Source organism: Gobius niger, assembly GCF_951799975.1.
Source record: "Gobius niger genome assembly, chromosome: 7".
NCBI classification, from domain to species: domain Eukaryota; kingdom Metazoa; phylum Chordata; class Actinopteri; order Gobiiformes; family Gobiidae; genus Gobius; species Gobius niger.
Genome location: NC_136858.1, coordinates 14,236,864 through 14,255,682, shown reverse-complemented (window position 1 = coordinate 14,255,682; position 18,819 = coordinate 14,236,864). Strand labels below are relative to the sequence as shown.

Sequence of the window (18,819 nt, the reverse complement as noted above, 5' to 3'; positions counted from 1 at the left end):
CCACCCTGAGCAAACAGCCCTCCAGCCCCTACATTCATCCAAACCACAGCGCCAGGCTGTTTATGATCTGCTCCACCAACGTGTGAACTTCTCCTCTCTTAGCTTCAGAACAGGTTTAGCAATGTGTCCTGTTTCCCGCTAGTCGTGCGCGTCGCTGCCGCTGCCGGCTAACGAAACGCACTTTTCCAGAGTCAACAGTGAGGGAGAGAGAAAAAACTGGGGCCTCCTTGAAGTGCGCGTCTGGGGCTGCGCGCTAACTCCGGTTGTGAAGTGGTCGGCACATGCTAATAGGCCAATTATGTACATCCCGTCGTGGCGCGGTGCCATTTTAAAGCCGGCGCGCCGCATCAGAGCAGTTGTATTTTGACACTTTGGGGCTCAATTTTCCGAGCGAATGTATTAGTGATGAATGTGCCTGCTTAGGGGATGTTTGTTTTTGTGTGTGTGTTTTTTTTTTTTCACCCAAGATTTCTCTTCTCTTTTTTCTTTTTTCCATGGCTCTGGGAAGCACGGACCGTTTGAACCGCAGGGCATCCATCATTTTGTCACTGTTGTGCGCCCGGCCACCTAGGAAATGAAAGCGATGGAGAGAAAGCGAGGAAAAGCGAGAGCGGGCCACAGCCAAATCGTGTCACTCGTGTATGCCAAAGCCCGCACCTTAAATTGCCCCTCTGTCTGGGCAGTCCCACAAAAGCCAGTTGACTAGCCCCATTGAGCGCCTCGCTAAATTTGACAGTGATGGGTTTCAGCGCCCTAAAAAAGGGGGGGGGGGGGGGGGGGGATCCAGGAGCGGGGGTTCGGCGGGGGTGGCTAAATGCTAATGTAATTAACAGAGTGGAGTCCTTGACATGCGCCCCCCCTGACACCTGACGGATATCGAGGCGCTCCTGGGGCACTTGGCCGAGGTGACCCCGGCGCTGGAGTACCTCAGTCTGCTGGGCAACCAGGCCTGCCCCAACCAGCTGGTCAGCCCCGACATGGACGAGGACGACTACCAGAGATACAGGTCAGAGCTAATACGCACATGCAGCAGCTACTTGGGCAAAGTCCAGAGAGTTGTACGAGTAAGATTAGGCACGAGCATTAGCCCTGGGTGGCAGCCAGCCATACATGAAATGTATGTAGGTGTTCATTCAGAAACAAAAACACATGTTTTAAAAGTTGTTTTTGTCTTAAGCCCACCCACGACCAACTGACCAATCAGAAAGCTCTTGGAGCTGTTTGGTAGAACCTTGATGACTTTTTACGGTGCCATTTTCAAACAACTGTGCCTATACCCTATCTTTAGTGTTTTTTTTACTATACTATATTCTAAAATAGTCAAGGTTTCCATGGGGCATTACCCCCACTTTAACTGAATGCATTTTCTCTATTTCAGCTTTACCCAAATCTAAAAATCCTCATTTGAAAGCTAAGACCTACAAAACTGATAAACTGATAATCTGATTAACGTTTTTGTCGTGCTGTTGCCATAGGTTTGTCACATTTTTGTAGCTGTTTGATGTGTTTTTGTCTCTTTTTTCTATGTTTTCGTCATGTTTTTTTATTGTGTTTTGTGCTTTTGTCGTTCTTTTGTTGCTTCTTTGTCACTATTTTGTTGTGCTTTCATTGCTTTTTTGTTGCTTTTTCATCACTTTTTAGTTGTGTTTTTGTTACTATTTTATTGTGTTACTGTTGCTTTTCTGACACTTTTTTGTCGAGTTTTGTATTGCGTTTTTGTCACGGTATGGCTCTTTTGTTGCTATTTTGACTTTTTTTCCCCAGAAGCTTTTAGATTTGGGTAAGGCCAAGCTGGAGAACTGCTCGGTTCAGGCGGGGGTTAAGAGGTTACAAAGCATTAACCGTCATTAAATGAGTTGTGCCAAAATCAAAGCCTTAAATGTCATTACAAATTAAAACTGGCATTAAATCTAAATTTATTGGACATTTGTGACATTGCTCAACATTTATTACTGTATAAGTTCCTCAAAAATACGGAATTTAAAAGCAATAGCATTACCATCAGGATAGAGAATATGACTTGACTTTGAATGAATTTGTGTAAATTCAACAGTTTGGGAGCATTTGAAAAATATAATTGTATACAGTATTAGTACATGCGCGACTTCCATAATGGTATAGCAACTAAATTGTAAACCAAATTTTAGTTTCTCCTGACTTTGCGGTGAACTCGAGCACTCTGTCATATTGTTTTTCAGTATGATTGTGTCTGCAGAAAATAAACAATATGGAGGCAAAAAAATAATAATCCATATAGTTTTTGGGAAGTTTTAAGAATGCAATAAAGCTTTTGCAAAATGAATACAGATTTGTTTGTGCTGTATGTTGTGCGTGCCTAGTTAAACTTGAATTCGGACTGGTTACATGTGACTCTTATTGTATTGTATGCCGCAAAACTGTCTCCTCCAGCATCAAGTAAATAATTGAATAAGCAGGTAGTGCGTTACAGGGAGAGCCTCATTTCACTGCGGTGAGTTTATCTTTCCGGACAGATAGTTTTGATACTGGGCTATTCAGACTGATGGCTCTTTTGTCTGTAATGGATTTGGAGATGTTCCTCTCTTCTTTTTTTTTTTACGTCCCCCTGCATTTCACGAGTAAGCTGCAGATTCAACCACATCACTCTAAAAGCTTTGTCAGCCGGCCTCTCCGTCCTGCGCGCCGCAAAAATGGATTTCATGTGTGACTAGTCAGCGCCACAAATGAGTGTTTACTACCCTGCCTTACCAGAGCGGATGATGCATTAAACATCAAGCCAGGCCTCAAGCCATGCAATATGACCACCATTTGTCAGGGTCCTTTACATGAAACGCCATAAAGGCCAAAAGCATACTCTCTTTTGTCTGTTTTAGCCTTAAGTGCTTGTTTCTGACTCTGTGTTGCCTATTAATCATTTACCAGCGTGCCTTTCTTGAATAATCTTTGGTCGCTCTTTTTGTCTGCCTCCCCCTCCCTTTCCCCCGCTCCTCCCTTTCTCCTTGCATGCTGCTGCTGCTGAAGAAAGCTGTTCTGTTTTGACTGACAATGTCTACGGTCCTGTAATGTAATATTCATAAAGTGTCACATAGTAAAACATCAATTTGAGCGCGATGCAGATTTCATGTCTGACAAGGTTAGGCTGAATGCAGGTCGTGACAGCACTGGCCTTGGGCAATAAATACCCAGCCCAGTGCCTCGGGAGCGGCTCTCTCAAGTGCAATGCCCCCGCGTGCACCAGTGGTGCCCCAATTAGTGCAATGACATAGAAAGACTGGATCTGTACTCTGTGTGTTGTGTGGCAAGGTTAAGTGTCCTGACCATGCAAGTCCTTAGTGGCCATTTGTGGTATTACAACAACACAGTTACCAAGAGAATACCTGTCAATTATGTAACGGATCCATCATATCCATATGAGAAACAAGGCTTCCATCGAAGTTTGAACTGATGTCTGCTGGTTCTGTTTTGCTCTGCTCCAGGTTTTTTGTTTCTTTTCATTATAAATGTATTTACAATTATATGCTCATATGAACGATGCAGCTACTCAGGCAGTATTTGTACAGGGTCTCTTTTGAAAAGACCACTGCGCTGCCAACATTGCCTCAGAGTGAATGTTGGCCGACTTAAATACTGTACTTTCAAAAAGGGATTGTGAAGTATGTGAAGTAGTAGCTACAAGCTACTTGGCATTCGGGTGCACATTTAGACATTTTTTTCATATTTTGTAAATATATTGTTGACCTCACATGTTAGTGTTAACTGAATCGCATGACCTCTGCCCCTTCTGTTACACTCTCCAATGGTCCCTCTGTGGTGGGCCTGAATCATTAATATCCCCCTGTATCCCCACTGCCTGACACAGCCCTGTCATCTGCCCTGACCCTCTGATGCCGGCTTACATATGGAGAACCACCTCGTGTATTGTATTTGGCCCGTCTCCCAAGGGCATCTTCCCATGTCACCGCGGAAACGTGCAAGAAGTCAACGTGGGGCTCTGGTACCTATTCAGCAGCACTGTAGCATTTCAGGACATGTTTTTACAGCTAAAAGTCTACTCCATATCCTGCACACTGGCCTGTTTTCCTTACACTGATCCCATCTCCATCCTTTGGCATTCCGCGCTCATAACGCGCAGGTGTTGAGAAGCTGACAGCGCCATCTTGTCATCAGTTTGTCACAGCTCATGACGCCGCAGCTCTGTAGGCCGCCCCGTCCTGTCTCACCCTCCACTTATAGGTGCTAGCCGCCCTGCCCCGTACCCGGCCCTGGCTCCAGCCTTGACACACTAGTCCCTCTATCCATGCATGTGAAAAAGGATCTGTTGTCATCTCTGTGTTCCAGCCATTATCCTTTTGACGTTTCCCTGCCTCCCCGAATGAAAGACGGCTAGTGCGCGTGAGATAGCGTTGATGCTAGCCCAGTGACAGCTCCGGCTCCTATCTGCTGTCGTGCTATTTATACGTCGTACTTATTCTTATCGGCTTTGAAGGTTATTGCATACAAGGGATGATGATTGCATATATATATTTCTTGTGGCTAAATCGCAGTAAACATCTTTTCAAGTCTCGTGGAGGCGTGATTTACATGTGAGCGCTCGTGTCAAGTTGATTAGTCTATCATAGTTTACACAACTCCTTATATCTCCCTGTTTGCTCTTTTGTGCAGCCTCTTACATGAACATGTGCAAAGACATGTGCCATAGTCCTGATCAAGACAACACTAGAAGGGAAATGGTTTTGACATGCTGTAGATCAGAGTAAACGCTTGACAAAACAAAGATGGAACATTATTATTGTACCACTATTTATTATGATTTTAGATTGCGCTTTGTAGTAGTTGTTTTCTGTTAAATACTGATTTTTAGGACCCAGACCCGGGATGATTTTGACGGTTCTATACTACGTAGGCTTTACACTGCTGGCCTTGGTATTTTGAGTATTCTAACTTCACTGTTGTACACATTTTGACATTAGTAAACATTTTGGCACACCAACCTGGTTATAGGAGGAGAACAATGTTGTTTTCTCGTCAAAAACAAACCTGGAGCAAAGGTTTGGGCACGGTGCATATTTGATACCTGGTATTGCAGCTTGTGAATACATATATAGGAAGCCCAGAGTCTTTCAATTCTGAGGGATTTTTGCCCATTGTTCTTTACAAAAGTGAAAAAGAACTATTGGCATGTACTGAAACAACTCAGTCAACAGCCAATAATCTTCAAATCACAACTATTAGCCCCAAGTGTTGGTCTATTTCTAACTTTGTTATTGCTTTGATACACACACAAAAATGATCACTTAAAGTTACACTTAAACTTTTTGCTATCAGTGCTGTAATACTATTAAACATTCAGCACATTTATGGATAACTGCACATCTACCATAAAGAAAATAAATCCCCCTGATATTGACCTGAATCATAACTTGTGTTTTAAGAGGAAGATTGAGATTTTCTTTAAGTCTTGACTCTTTTACAGATACTTCGTCCTCCACAAGTTGCCTCAGCTCAAGTTCCTGGACACGAGGAAAGTCACCAAGCGGGAATCGATGGAGGCGCGGGCGCGGGGCGAGTTCATGAAAGTGGTCAAACCCAAGTGCGACGCGGTAAGTCGAGCCCCTTTTTTATTGTCCTCCATCCGTCTGTAGCCCTTCATTTTGAGTGGATTTGTCGCCTCTATCCCCCGCTCGCCTTTTATCCTTCCACCCTCTCTGTGCACCCTTGACAGTGGCTTTACCTTCTTAGGGGCCCCGACTCTTTGAACGCCGGCCCTCGTTCCTATTGCTTTAAGTGATGCTGTCCATGCGAGTGGCCTGATTTTACATGCGTGAGGCCAGATCAAAGGCGACGTCGGGCTGTCCGCTCGGCAAAGCGTTGCCGGCGTTGACGTGGCTGGCCATTGGAGTGACAGCCCACGTACATTCCACTCACAATCGCTTAATTATCCGCAGCCGCTGCACTTAGCCCCGGTCCTCGTCTGTGAGCGGGAGGGGGGGGGGGGACAAATTAGGAATCACAGCGGTTCACGTGTGTTAGCGCTAATGTTTTGATCTTTTGTGCGATAAGAGATGAGTCTGAACTGCTCATTACGCGCAAAATGCCAGAGTTCATCCTGTCATGGAATACCAGGAAGTCATTAAAATGTTTTTGTAGCTGTGCATCGGACGGGTCTGTGGTTCAAGCTGCTGCCTTTATTTAGTCCTCGGTGGCGTGGGTTCGAATCCTCGCTCTGACAAGTTGGTGAATGTCTCTCCCCGCCCGTCACCCCTTTCACCCTGAACAGTCCAGTCAAATAAAGCCGACTTAAAGAGACTAGATTCAAGTTGGTCATTTTATGTTCACTACTGCCACCTCAGGTCTTACTCGTAACTGCAGTCTCTATACTAAGCTTGTGCAAGTAACAACTTTTTGAGTGACAGTGCAGGATTTTAGAGGCAGTTGTGGTGAATAGGTCTGGGCTCATTCTACAGATATAGGTACATTGCTGGAACATGAAGGGGGAGGAAAATACTTAATTTTAACATTTTTAAACTCTGTATAGTCCCTTTAAGACTCACGGGATCGACACCTATGTAAGCACCTGTTTCAGAAAATCCAATATTGTATGTTGGATTTTTTGGGTAAATATTTTTAAAAACGCCCAGGTATCAGGTGTCAATTAAATGAAATTAAAATGAAATTATAGATATAAGGCTGAAAAACTACTTTTGAAAATTGATGCTGATTTTGAGTAAACTCGACTACCTTGGAGTGTGATTGGAGCAAGCATTTGTTTGCCCAAAATAAGAGAAATAAGAAAAAAAAAAACACATTTGAAACGAGGCACACACAAAAAAACTTTCTTTTTCCATTGGTAATCCAGTTTTAAAATAGTCCAAATCTATTCAAAATCAGCCATTTCTTTTCATTCGAGCTCTTTCAAGTCCTTTTCTTATCCAAGAAGATGATGATCTGCCATGTTGTTAAAGTTGTTTACTTGATGTGTTTTGGTTCACGTGACAATTATCCAATCAGAAAATGGGCTTGAGCCCCACATTTAGGGTTGCCAGACGCTGAGGCGATTTTACTTGTGAGCCTGCAGTGCACCATCAAACCTCTTTTCCCCTCAGCTTTGCTACATTCATGAATTATGATTGATTTATTTACAGTTCAAATCGATTCATCTTCGTCATCCAAGGCCTACAGAGTTTAAACAGCTATAGATTTGAGAGGCACAATCCTGTCTGGAGCGGCATTCGGCGACAACTCAAAGGCATCTGTCCCGGAGTTGAAAGTGCACGGAGTAAACAACAAATTTATTGTTTAAACAATCAGCGACGATCGTGTAGTCTTTTAATGTCAGTTTACGCTCGGCTTTGTTCTCCATCCGTCACGCAAATGGCAAGCACGAGAGGTAAACACTAAAATAATTTAACCTCAGCGCGGCATGTTTGTAGATGGGGGAGAAACGGAATGAAAACATTGTTCATCCACTTTATAAGAAAAGAGACTAAGGATCCGGCGCTAGCTTCTTTTTTTTTTTTGTTCCCTGCAAGGGTAAAAAGGACTTTATATGATTTTATTTACATAGCTTGTCAGTGAAAGAGAAATGTTTGGCTTTGTCGCCGCAGCCCCAGATGAAAGCGCAGATAATCACTGATTGGAGCTGACATGACGTGTGGCTTTTTGTGTCGGCGCGTCTTTGAACCTGCCGCGCGTGATTATTTATTCCTTATGCGCAAGTAAAAGGTTGGAGGCTTTGATGAAAACGCTGCCGTGGCATACAGTATATCCTGCACTCTCTTATTAGGCGCCTAAGTGTGAAGTGAAAGTCAGCCCACGAAGAGACAGGATGTGTCAGGAAGTGTCAAGTATTGTCAACAGCGGTGGGGAGAGAAGACTCGTACTTAAGTAAGAGTACGGCTACTTTGTCGAGACCAAATGAGACGCACCGATCCGAATAATTAAGGGAGATCGTGTCAAGTATCACCGACAATAATGGGTTGAGTTGCCAATAATTAGACATAAAAAAAAAACGTAAAAGGAACAGATCCAAAAACCTAAGTAACAGTACATCAGATATTGCTTAGAGAATTAGGTAAGTAGTCGGTTAGTATTGCAAAAGTAATTACAAGCTTTCCCTTAAAGTAAAAGGTTGGAGTGATGATGAAAACTCTTGTGGCATATAACCTGCGCTCTCTTATTCGGCGCCCATGAAGAGGTGTGATATGGCAAGTAATGTCAACAGTGGTGGGGATAGAGTACAATTACTACTAAAATAGTTGTAGTTATCCAAATATTTACAAAAATGTGTGTCAAGTGGCCAAAAAAATGTTCTTGAGTGAAAGCACAGTTACTTTGTTTTTCAAGTAGAAGGAAAATAAAAACAGACACAAATAATTTGTCAAGTATGGTAGGTAGAGTAGCTAAAGATTGCACATTATAGTTACAGATATTACTTAAAGCAACAGTCTGTAATGTTTAAATGTTCCATATCTAATAGATTGTGTGTAATTTTCCGCCTGGACCTGCTGTCTCACTTAACATAAGTAATATTATCTTTTTATTCATTTTCCCTTTTGCAAATCTCAGCAACTAATCAGAGTCCCCAGTGCCATCACTTTGACCAATGAGACGAGCTTTCCTGTGAACCGGCCTATCACGTCCAATCAGGAGGGGAGGCAGCTTGATAGTCTACTTTTGAAATCTTTTGCTCCGCATCATCATTTTGCAAACTAGGAGTGGCCTTCAGGTCCTATCAGGAGGTTGACTGTTTACTTTTAAAATCTGTTTCTCTCTCTCCTCATTTTGCACTCACTTTAACTAAGAGTGAATCAAGTTTTTCAACTGTGGTGGGTAAAGTTTCCAAAAAAAATTGTACTCCAACTATGACTACAGCAACTTTGAAATAGTATGACACAATGATCATTAACAGGTAAGAACCGGAATATTCCCTCAAGTTACAGTTAATAAGGAAAAATTCACAATGTTTAGAAAAAAAATATATAAAAAATATATTTTCATTAGGTTAAGGTTTATTGAACATTGACATAACAGCAAAGAACAAAATGTTCATCCTGAAATGTGTCAATTAAAATAGAATAAAAACAGCATTAGATATAGATAGATATTTCATGTTTTCTTTGTGTTGCTCTTCTTGGCTGCATATGGTCTTCAGTGCCTGAGCTGGTATCCAATGGAGACCCCCTCCACTGGGTGAGGGATGAAGGTGTGCAGAAGAGAGGAACTGTCCTTCAGGATGTTCTGGAGGGTCTGCATTGTGACCATGTCCCGCCTCTCACTCTGAGATTGGATGTGCGTTTGCTTTCAAGCTGATGCTAAATTCTTGCAGGAAGCGGTATATCGGGAATTAGGGACACGCCGTTAAGGGGTTAAGTTAGAAACTTGCAAAACATGGTCAGCATGATATGAGTGGCCTCATACAGTAAAAAGATAGTCTGGCAATTTCCCGTTACTTCAATATAATTAAAAATTCTTCTAAGTCTTAGAAGTACAAGTTACCTAACCCATTTCTGATCGCTATTTGGAGGCTCATATTGTTGCCATCGTCTCAGGAGCTTGTAAAATGACCAATAACACGCATTAATGAGTGTCCGTCGGAAAGCACGGCGACACGGCGGCGTAATTAGATATTTGTGTTTGCTTTCATGTCGGCTGCAGCAGGGTGTTGCTCTGAACGGCGGCTCCCGTTAGCGCCGCTCCCATTTGCTCCCTTACAAAGGACGCTAATTAGTGCTCTCGCTGTCACTCGCGCTAGCATTTCGAGTCTCAATTAGCCGCAGTACGTGAATGGAAGAACGCGGTATAATAGTTTATTCATGACAGGATTTGACTCGCACTTGTGTCTGTGACAGTTGTTTTTCCACTGTGTTCTTTTCCCTCTAAAATCTTAAACGACAAATCTCCCCCTACTGTTTACAGGAGATAAATTGGAACCATAGCAACGGCGATACGTGCCCGCTCATGACGGCATAAATCTGGAGAAATAGCCTCGCTCCCTGTCAGCCGGCATGATGTACATATTGGAACAGTTAATGCGCGGGGAGGAGAGAGCCGCCGCTGAACTTTGGAGACCTCACATCTGAGTGGGCTGTGACCACAGTTTAAACTCCTTTTCAATCATGCCATTACGCCCTGGCACAGAGAGCGGGCACATGGTTCTGATGAAGCACTTACCGCATGCTCCTAGGACAATATGAACGCCATAACTTTTCGTACGTTAGCGCTGTTTTCCGTGTCGGCTAAATCACATCCAGACAGCGGAGAGCGGAGGGTTTTTGCGAGAAGCGCTCTCACACAGTAGAATAGGCCACAGTGGGAAAGGCAAACAAATTAACTTATTTTTAAAAAAGAGTACGATAATGTGACAGACACAACAAAGACATAAAACACTTTTGGACTTTTACCGCGTGTCAAAATATGTTTATGCATAATATATATCTCTGTGTCTTTACTGTGGGGGTCTCTTGGCACGTTAAGACTCATCTGACTGTCTCACATGTCTGCCATTTAGACCTGAAAAGCAATCGTTTTTTGAGATAAATGTTAATATTTGTCTCTCTGTGTCACACAGACTTAGTCTTGTCTTTCCACGTGCAGGCGCGTATCAGCCGAATGGCTGTTTCACCCGCTTTGTCGACCTTTTCCATAACAAAGGCCAGTGCCAAACCAGTCTGACCAGGTATAGGTTTTGGGACAGACCTCTGGCTGTGGCCAAAGCGCTAACCTGTGTCTGATGTGACGTGACAGACTGGTGGCCTCTGATTGGCAACGAGAGAGTGGACAGCCCTCACTATTGACACGCAGCATTACGGATTTAATATTTCACAACATCATACCTCTAAACGGGGATTTTGCCGACATTAGCATTTAGCATGTAGCTTACCTTCAAAGTAGTGTATTTAGCGGTTTCTCTTCTATTTTATTACAGCTTGGCGAATTGAATGATTTCATAACTCCCACAAGAAGGCAGTATTTGTCCATATTTGTTCTCATCGTGGTTTACAAAACTTCTAATGACGATCTATACAGCGTGCTCCTCTGTGGGGGCACGTCCCACAACAAATGCGGGTGTGTGTGCAGTGGAAACAGAAAGATGTGAGTTGACACATGCACGTAGATCCTGATGTGCGCGGCTGGGTCGCGCTATGTGGAACGACGGCTAAAGTTGTCTACACCATATGCCTAAAGCAGCTGTCCCAACACCATATTAGTGCCCTAACCCTAACCCTAAATAACAAAGTACATGTTATGGAGAGAATGACTGAAAAATAGACATTTCTTCTCGTTCTTTGCCCATTGTTATGTCCTAGAGTTTAACATCAGATGTCCTTCCTGGTGCAACTTGCTATATCCAGAATTAAGTGGGCCCCCTGAGGAGGAAGCTAAGTCAAAATCCTTTACAAGAATATCAATAATTCAAATTCAAATTCACTTTATTTATCCGTTAGGAACTTCATTTGCAGGAGAAGTGCCAGTACGGGCCCGATAAAAACAATACATCCACAGACATTCAACAACATACAGCAATAATAAATACATTAATACAATAAATAGGATTGTCAATGTTCTGTGAACTCTGTGACTGAATAATGAGCAGTACATGCTAGCTACTACAAATGTACAAGTAACAACAGTTATATACTGTATAATCGCAGTATATAAATGCAATGAACATATAATAAGTATAGAGAAATGCATTGTAATGTAGTGTCATTACAGGGCCCATGTTGCTTATGCCAGCCACTCCGAGACAAAGGGTAAAATTGCATAAAAAGCAACATCTAACAATGACTGTAGGTTAAATACAGTCGATACAATACAAGTTGTACATTTTAGCAAATAAATATATTTTTGCTACCATTTATTTATTATTTTTCAAAGTACATGTTATGTACAAAAGCTTTGGGTAGTACTGACTTATGCTAATATATGATAAATAAACTCTTTTCCCTTTACATTTAAATCAACATATATATATAGCTAATTCATGATCCTTGTTGTTGGAATATCAGTCAATTGGATTGCTAAAGTATCTGCTCATTTTGCTAATGGTATCATATGCTAAATCTACTATTTTAGGCTTTTAATTTAACTCTGATTTAAAGCAATTTTTGTTCAAAACATAGTAATTCTACATATTCAACCAAATTCATTCTCAAAAGCTCCTGCTGCTTGTCTCCACGTGCTCATGGTACTCCAGTATTTACAGTCCAGACAACCTCAACCGACTTTTAATGGTTTCAGTGCTCAATTTGCCACAAAGCAATAGCCAATAGATGGCAGTTATTCTAATAAGTAAATAGGGCTGAACTTCTGTTACTTGTTCATTTATGTTGTAAAGTGTCATCTGCCAATGTTAAGATTTTCAAACAGTTTTGGAGTTTCGATTTTTATTCCAGTGACCAGGACAAGTCGCTGACAAAAGTCGTCCTGGCGTTGTCCAAGTGTTGCTGTTTGCATGAACGTGTAAGAAAGTCGTTCTGTCTGTTCGTTTTTTATTGCATTTCTGAGAAGTGGAGACACATTATGGTGACGGAACAGCAGCCAAGGCACAAAGAAGAACAAGCAAAAATATATATAAATACCTGAAGTAAACAAGAAACAACTCAGCGGTGGCTATTGAAGTGTTCCCTTCCCGACCGCAACACTAAGCAGAGTCTGCCTGGAAAAGCCTTGAGCTGTATTTTGGGAAATTGGGCGTGTTGGAATGCTATAATGTGATAATTCTCTTTGAGGACTTAGAGGTCACGGAACGAAATGGCGTTAAACCACATAAAGCCGTTTGGACAGCGCACGGCTGCTTTCGGAAAATACATGCGGTGCCTTTTCTGGCAAGATTTTGGGAGTTCTCTTGGCCTATATTATGCTGTCGAAGCTTGGAGTTCCACTGGCCTTCTCTGTCAAACACCCAGATACTGCTTTCTCTTTGCTCATCCTTTAAGGTCTGATATTTATTTGTGACTTTTTAATTACTTTTGAACACTGAAGCTTTGGTATTTCCCATTTATAACCTAAAAATATTATGTAAAACATATCAAATAGCTGGTACCTAGTGGTCTCAGATCTAGATCTGAGACCACTAGATCTAGATCTAGCTGGGCCCCGGGCAGCACAGAGCGGGACAAGAACAGAATGAACAAGCTGGTCAGGAGGGCCAGCTCCGTCCTGGGCTGCCCCCTGGACTCTGTGGAGGAGGTGAGTGACAGGAGGGTGTTAGCCAAGCTCACCTCCATCATGGACAACACCTCCCACCCACTGCACGGGACTGTAGAAGAGCTGTGCAGCTCTCTCAGTGGCAGACTGAGACACCCTCAGTGCAGGACGGAGCGCTACCCCAAAGCCTTCATCCCCACTGCTGTCAGACTGTACAATAAGACTGTGAAGTAACATGTGCAATAATCTCTGTATCAGCTGCACTTTATTAACTGTGAGGGATCTTCTTGAATGACGACTGTAACAAGTGAATTTCTCCTTTGTGAGATCAATAAAGGATTATATTATCTTATCTTATCTTATCTTAGATAACAGAAACAGCACAGCCTTGGAAATGTAAACATGTGGCCCAATGACCTCTGGTTTCATCCCTGCTCAGAGCAATATTAGTTATAAGTGGAATTTAGCCAAGATATCAAGGGGGAATGACCTACTGAAACACTGAAGAGGCACCAAGAGCCCCCCCACACCTGCAGCCCAGGGGGCTAGATGCAAGTTAGCCATTTTATACTCACTACTGCCACCTCAGGTCATACGTGTAACTGCACCTTCTATATTAAGCTCCTGCATGACGGCACTTCGGACCCGAATTAACAACTTTTTGAGTGACAGTGCAGGATTTTAGAGGCAGTTGTGGTAAATAGGTCTGGGCTCATTCTACACATTAGGACATTGTTGGAACATGTAGGGGGAGGAAAACACATAATTTTGAAGTTTTTAAACTCTGTATAGTCCCTTTAAAATACAGCCTGATTACCAGAATACGAACAGAAGCATTCTGTATAAAAGGCAAAACAGCCATAATTTCCAGTGGGTGCATGATTAAAAGGTTTCAGAAGTGGATACAGGTTAAATAGTCTGATGTGATGACAATTTGAAGACTGAAATGAGCAAGTTGTATGAACCTACAACAGAAAGGAAAGCAAATATACGCACAAAAAACATATATCTGTAAAAAAGACACTAAGGAGTGAGAAAATGTGCTGGTCGGGATTTCCAGTTGGCGTGGAACACCCTCTGCAGGTGGTAGTGGGAATGGTGCGTAAAAAAAAAAACAAGCTGTCACTTTTAGTCAAACACAACTATCCGAGTATCTTTTCATAAGGAAGCAACAACATGACCTTTTTAAAGCTAAAAAAAAAAGTTGCAATAACATAGCGCGCTCCCTTTATATAACCAGAAGAATAACATTCACCTCTCGCCACGCGTTCGGAGCATTTCACAGCGGATGCAGCAAGTCCACGGCGCGGCCTGTTAGCGACGTCAGCGGGTATAAACGCTCCTCGCATGTCACTTAGATTTTGCCTCAGCGATGTATTCCACTTGATATTTCGAGCATGAACACTGTTTTTTTTTTTTTTCCTCTCCCCACTTCCCGGTGCGTATAATGTAAAGCAGACTGGTGGCGGGACGGTGCGAGCCAGCTGCCGGTCCCATGAGCCTCCGCGCACGGGGTAACGCTGCTTCAGGGGAATTGACAGTGACAGAGCCAGGAAAGTCCTCAAGTGGATCTTTTCACTTCTGCTTTTTGGTGCCCAGACACTAACCTGTTTTAGGCAGCAGCAGACAGCGGTTCATTTTAAGTTTGCACTAAGAGGGAGCCCCTACAAATCAAACGATCGACCGGGAGCTTTTAGGCCCGTGATTGTGCATTATGTGATCCGGGCTTGTGGCTTTTTCTGTGTGGCTTGTGATTTCTCTCTGGAAATTTAGTTGCGTTTTAGCGTTTTAAAGTCATGATCTTCAGTGCCAGATTCAATGTTCTGTACTGACTGCTTGTGACATTTTGAGCTGGCCTAGATCACCCTCCACATGCAGCAGTGGGAATGACACATGATAAAACACTAAATGCAAGCTTTCTTCTTCTTTTTTTTTTGGCATGCAAACAAATTGATACCGTTGTGAGGGACTTTCTCTGGTGAGGGAAAATGCTTTAAACATGGGCAGGGTCGTTCTTTGTTCTGTCTGTTATGCAATAAAATGGTGAAAATAACAGTGTATACTTTCTACTATATTAATATACGCCATTGATTGCACTTTTATCTTAAACTGAAGCATCTCTTTAGCTTCTCCATATTCAATTTCCCAGAGAATTGCACCAGCTCCTAATATTGGCCTGTTTTTTTTCTGTAATAACCCTATTAACCAGTGAAATGTCAGACAAGGTTCAAATTCCCCTGAGGCCACAAGAGTTCAATTTGATCGGCTGATCTCACTGTCACTCACATTGGTCACTTAAAATGTAAGTGTATTGACAGCTGAACATGCAGCCTCTAGCTATTTCCCTTCACCAATGGGAATGCTAACTCTATTCACTAAAGAAGGTATTCATACCATCATTTATTCCCACTCTGTTATTTTAAATAGACATATAAGGCATAGTTGGGGCTTTACACCATGATTTAGCATTGGACTGCTGCATACTAAAATAGTACATATTAAAAGTGATCTGAAAACTCTCTCAAACCTGGTTGCCTTGCCAGCACTCCCTATACCTGCTCCGCTCATGTGGATAAATCAAATCTACTAGCTGGAGTTGTTCCACTATTTGTCATTGCTACTTCCTTTTAAAATCTCAAACGTACAGCGTAAAGTATGCATCTCCTGTGTTCGAGAGTAATGAGCTCCCCGAAGCTCTCAAACATAACAAACAGCGCACAATATAGCGCTTTGCCGATGTGCCCTCTGTGGGCCGCCTGGATCGTTTGACTGAGGAAATGCATCCACGTTGAAACCTCAAAAGAACGCGGTTCTCAACAGGGGAAAGTCAACGCCACCGAACAGATCGCTGCAAGAGCATGTTTATCACCGCTCCTCGCCTCTCGCTATGCTCCATATTTCTTTCAGCTAATACACACAGCCAGGCTAACTTTATCATACTTTGTCCATGACACTTTTGTGAATGGAATATACATACGCAAACGGGCCAGTGAGGTCAGCGCTGTGGAAAGACCTGCAGGCACAACTATCAACTGGTTTAGAACTTGTTTTATGGTTGCTTTTAACTTTTAACCATATGACAGCTGGTCATAATCTGACCATAGTCACATTATAAAAAACAAAATAAAACTTGAGTAGTCCTGAATATTCTATCTACTGCAAGAGTTGAACACATTGACTTTATTATGAAACATTTTTTAACCTAATTTACCATATTTTCCAGGCTATAAGTCGCTCCGGAGAATAAGACGCACCAACCAAAATATGTGTAATGAAGAAAAACAACAGGCTAAATAGGCGTATGGTATGCTATCGTCACACATTCATGGTTAGCTACATGAAGAACAACGGACTAAATAGGCATCTGGTATGTTAAAGGAATAGGCCACCGTTTTTACATACTGAGATATGCTCTTACCTCACTTTAGCCGAGTTAATATATCCCCGTCTGGTCTTTGTCCGTGCGCTCTGTCAGGCAAACGGAGCACATACGCAGCCTCTCCCACATGTCACATAGCTCCAAAAAAGCTCACGATAGAAGCTACCAAGCTCTTCCACGTGTTCCCTATTTAAATAATGTTACATGAAGTATATATATATATATTTACACAGAAATGTAGCATGTCGATTTTATAAGCAGATAAAAAGGGGTACTATATTGTGAGGCGTAATGATACGAGGAGCAAAACGTCCGCGCAATAACTCCTAAAGGCTATTGACGGAAGTGAGCGGGGGGAGTTACTGCGCGTGAGCTTTTTTGGAGCTATGTGACATGTGGGAGAGCCTGCGTATGTGCTCCGTTTGCCTGACAGAGCGCACGGACAAAGACCAGACGGGGATATATTAACTCGGCTAAAGTGAGGTAAGAGCATATCTCAGTATGTAAAAACGGTGGCCTATTCCTTTAACGTCACATAAACAGTTCAGATAACTATAGCATAAAGAACATACCAAACTCTCCATCTCACTCCAAATCACTACACTGCGTTCCAAATTATTATGCAAATGACATTTTTCTCTGATTTTCTAAATTGTCAACTCAAATGAGAGTCAGCATAATTTTCAAGTCTTTAACTGGTAGAGGATCTTTTAAATGTGGTGGAAAAAAATTCCTAGTGATAACAGTATTTTTTTCAAAAATAAATATAGTAAAAACCTCAAAATCCACTGTTCCAAATTATTATGCAACTCATCGTTTCAATACATTTTAAAGCTTGTAATTAACTGAAAATGATCATTTGTTGTATTTGTAGCATTAGGAGGTCATATTTACTGAAATCAGAAGCTATTTCAATCAAAAAAATATTAACAGGTCAAGTTATATTTTACCAAAGGAGCCCTTCTATGATAGCAGCTTCAAAATTCTTAAATCCATTAAACTTGTGAGTTTTTGGACAGTTTCTGCTTGGATTTCTTTGCAGGATGTTAAAATAGCCTCCCAGAGCTGCCGTTTGGATGAAAACTGCCTCCCACCCTCATAGAAGTGTTTTTTGTTGAGGCTCCAAAGGTTCTCAATAGGGTTGAGGTCAGGGAAGGAGGGGGTCCACATCATGAGTTTCTCTCCTTTTATGCCCATAGCAGCCAGTGATACAGAGGGATTCTTTACAGCATGACATGGTGCGTTGTCATGCATGAAGAGGATTTTGTTAGGGAAAGAACGGCTCTTCTTTTTGTAGCATAGAAGACAGTGGTCAATCAGAAACTCCACATATTTTTCAAAGGTCATTTTCACACCTTCAGGGAGCCTAAAAGGGCCTAAAGGGGCCGGCCAGCTCTCTCACCATGACTCTGGCCCAAAACATGACTCCGCCACCTCTTTACTGACGTCACAGCCTTGTTGGGACATTGTGGCCATTCACCAACCATTCACTACTCCATTGAGTTAACCATCCAGGGCTACACGGCGCTCATCAGTGAACAAGACTGTTTGAAAATGAGTCTTCATGTATTTCTGAGCCACTGCAGCCGTTTCTGTTCATCAGCATTCAATTAACAGTTAAGGGGAGGCCCGGATAGAAGGTTTTTGCACAACTGCAGCCTCTGGAGGGTCCTACACCTTGATGTTCGGGAGACTCCAGAGGCACCAGCAGCTTCAAATACCTGTCTGCTGCTTTGTAGCATCTGTTCTCTTAATCTGATGTGTTTGTCTGGCAGACACCGTCCATATTATGTCTTTATCTGTACAAACCTGAGTGTGCTCTGAATCATCCACAAATCTCTTATCAGTATGATGATTACGCTTAATCTTTCATGAAATATCGAAGGTTTTCATACCTAGACCAAGGCATTCAACTATTTCACGCTTTTCATCAGCAGACAGACCCTTTTTCTTTCCCATATTGTTTGAAAATGATGATCTGCATAATAAAGTGGAACACCCTTTTCAGCAGTTTTTCCCTTAACTGGGCTTAACCTGAACACTAATTATCCCAGGTCTCTGAGATTCATGTCAGTGATTCATAGAGCCCCAAGACACGATACCATCCATGAGTTTCATTATTATTGTTTTTTTTTTTTACCTTTTTGACACAAAAATCCAATTTGCATAATAATTTGGAACGCAGTGTAAATCCATTGAAATCTTCATCCTCGGTGTCACTTCTGAACAATCGCCTTGGCAACGACCTGGGCACGGAGGCGTAACTGCACCGTTGACAAGCCTCTCCCGGCAGCACGTTTTTCAAGCTCTCA

The 18,819-nt window shown here is 42.3% G+C and overlaps 1 protein-coding gene across 1 annotated transcript in view; it reads left to right on the top strand.

Annotated features, from left to right (window-relative positions):
• lrmda (leucine rich melanocyte differentiation associated) overlaps positions 1–18,819 on the top strand; it is a 246,246-nt gene that overhangs the window by 155,131 nt on the left and 72,296 nt on the right. Inside the window, exons 4-5 of the mRNA XM_079559998.1 lie at positions 882–1,006; positions 5,453–5,579. Coding sequence (XP_079416124.1) covers positions 882–1,006; positions 5,453–5,579 — 252 coding nt within the window. The remainder of the gene's footprint in view (positions 1–881; positions 1,007–5,452; positions 5,580–18,819) is intronic.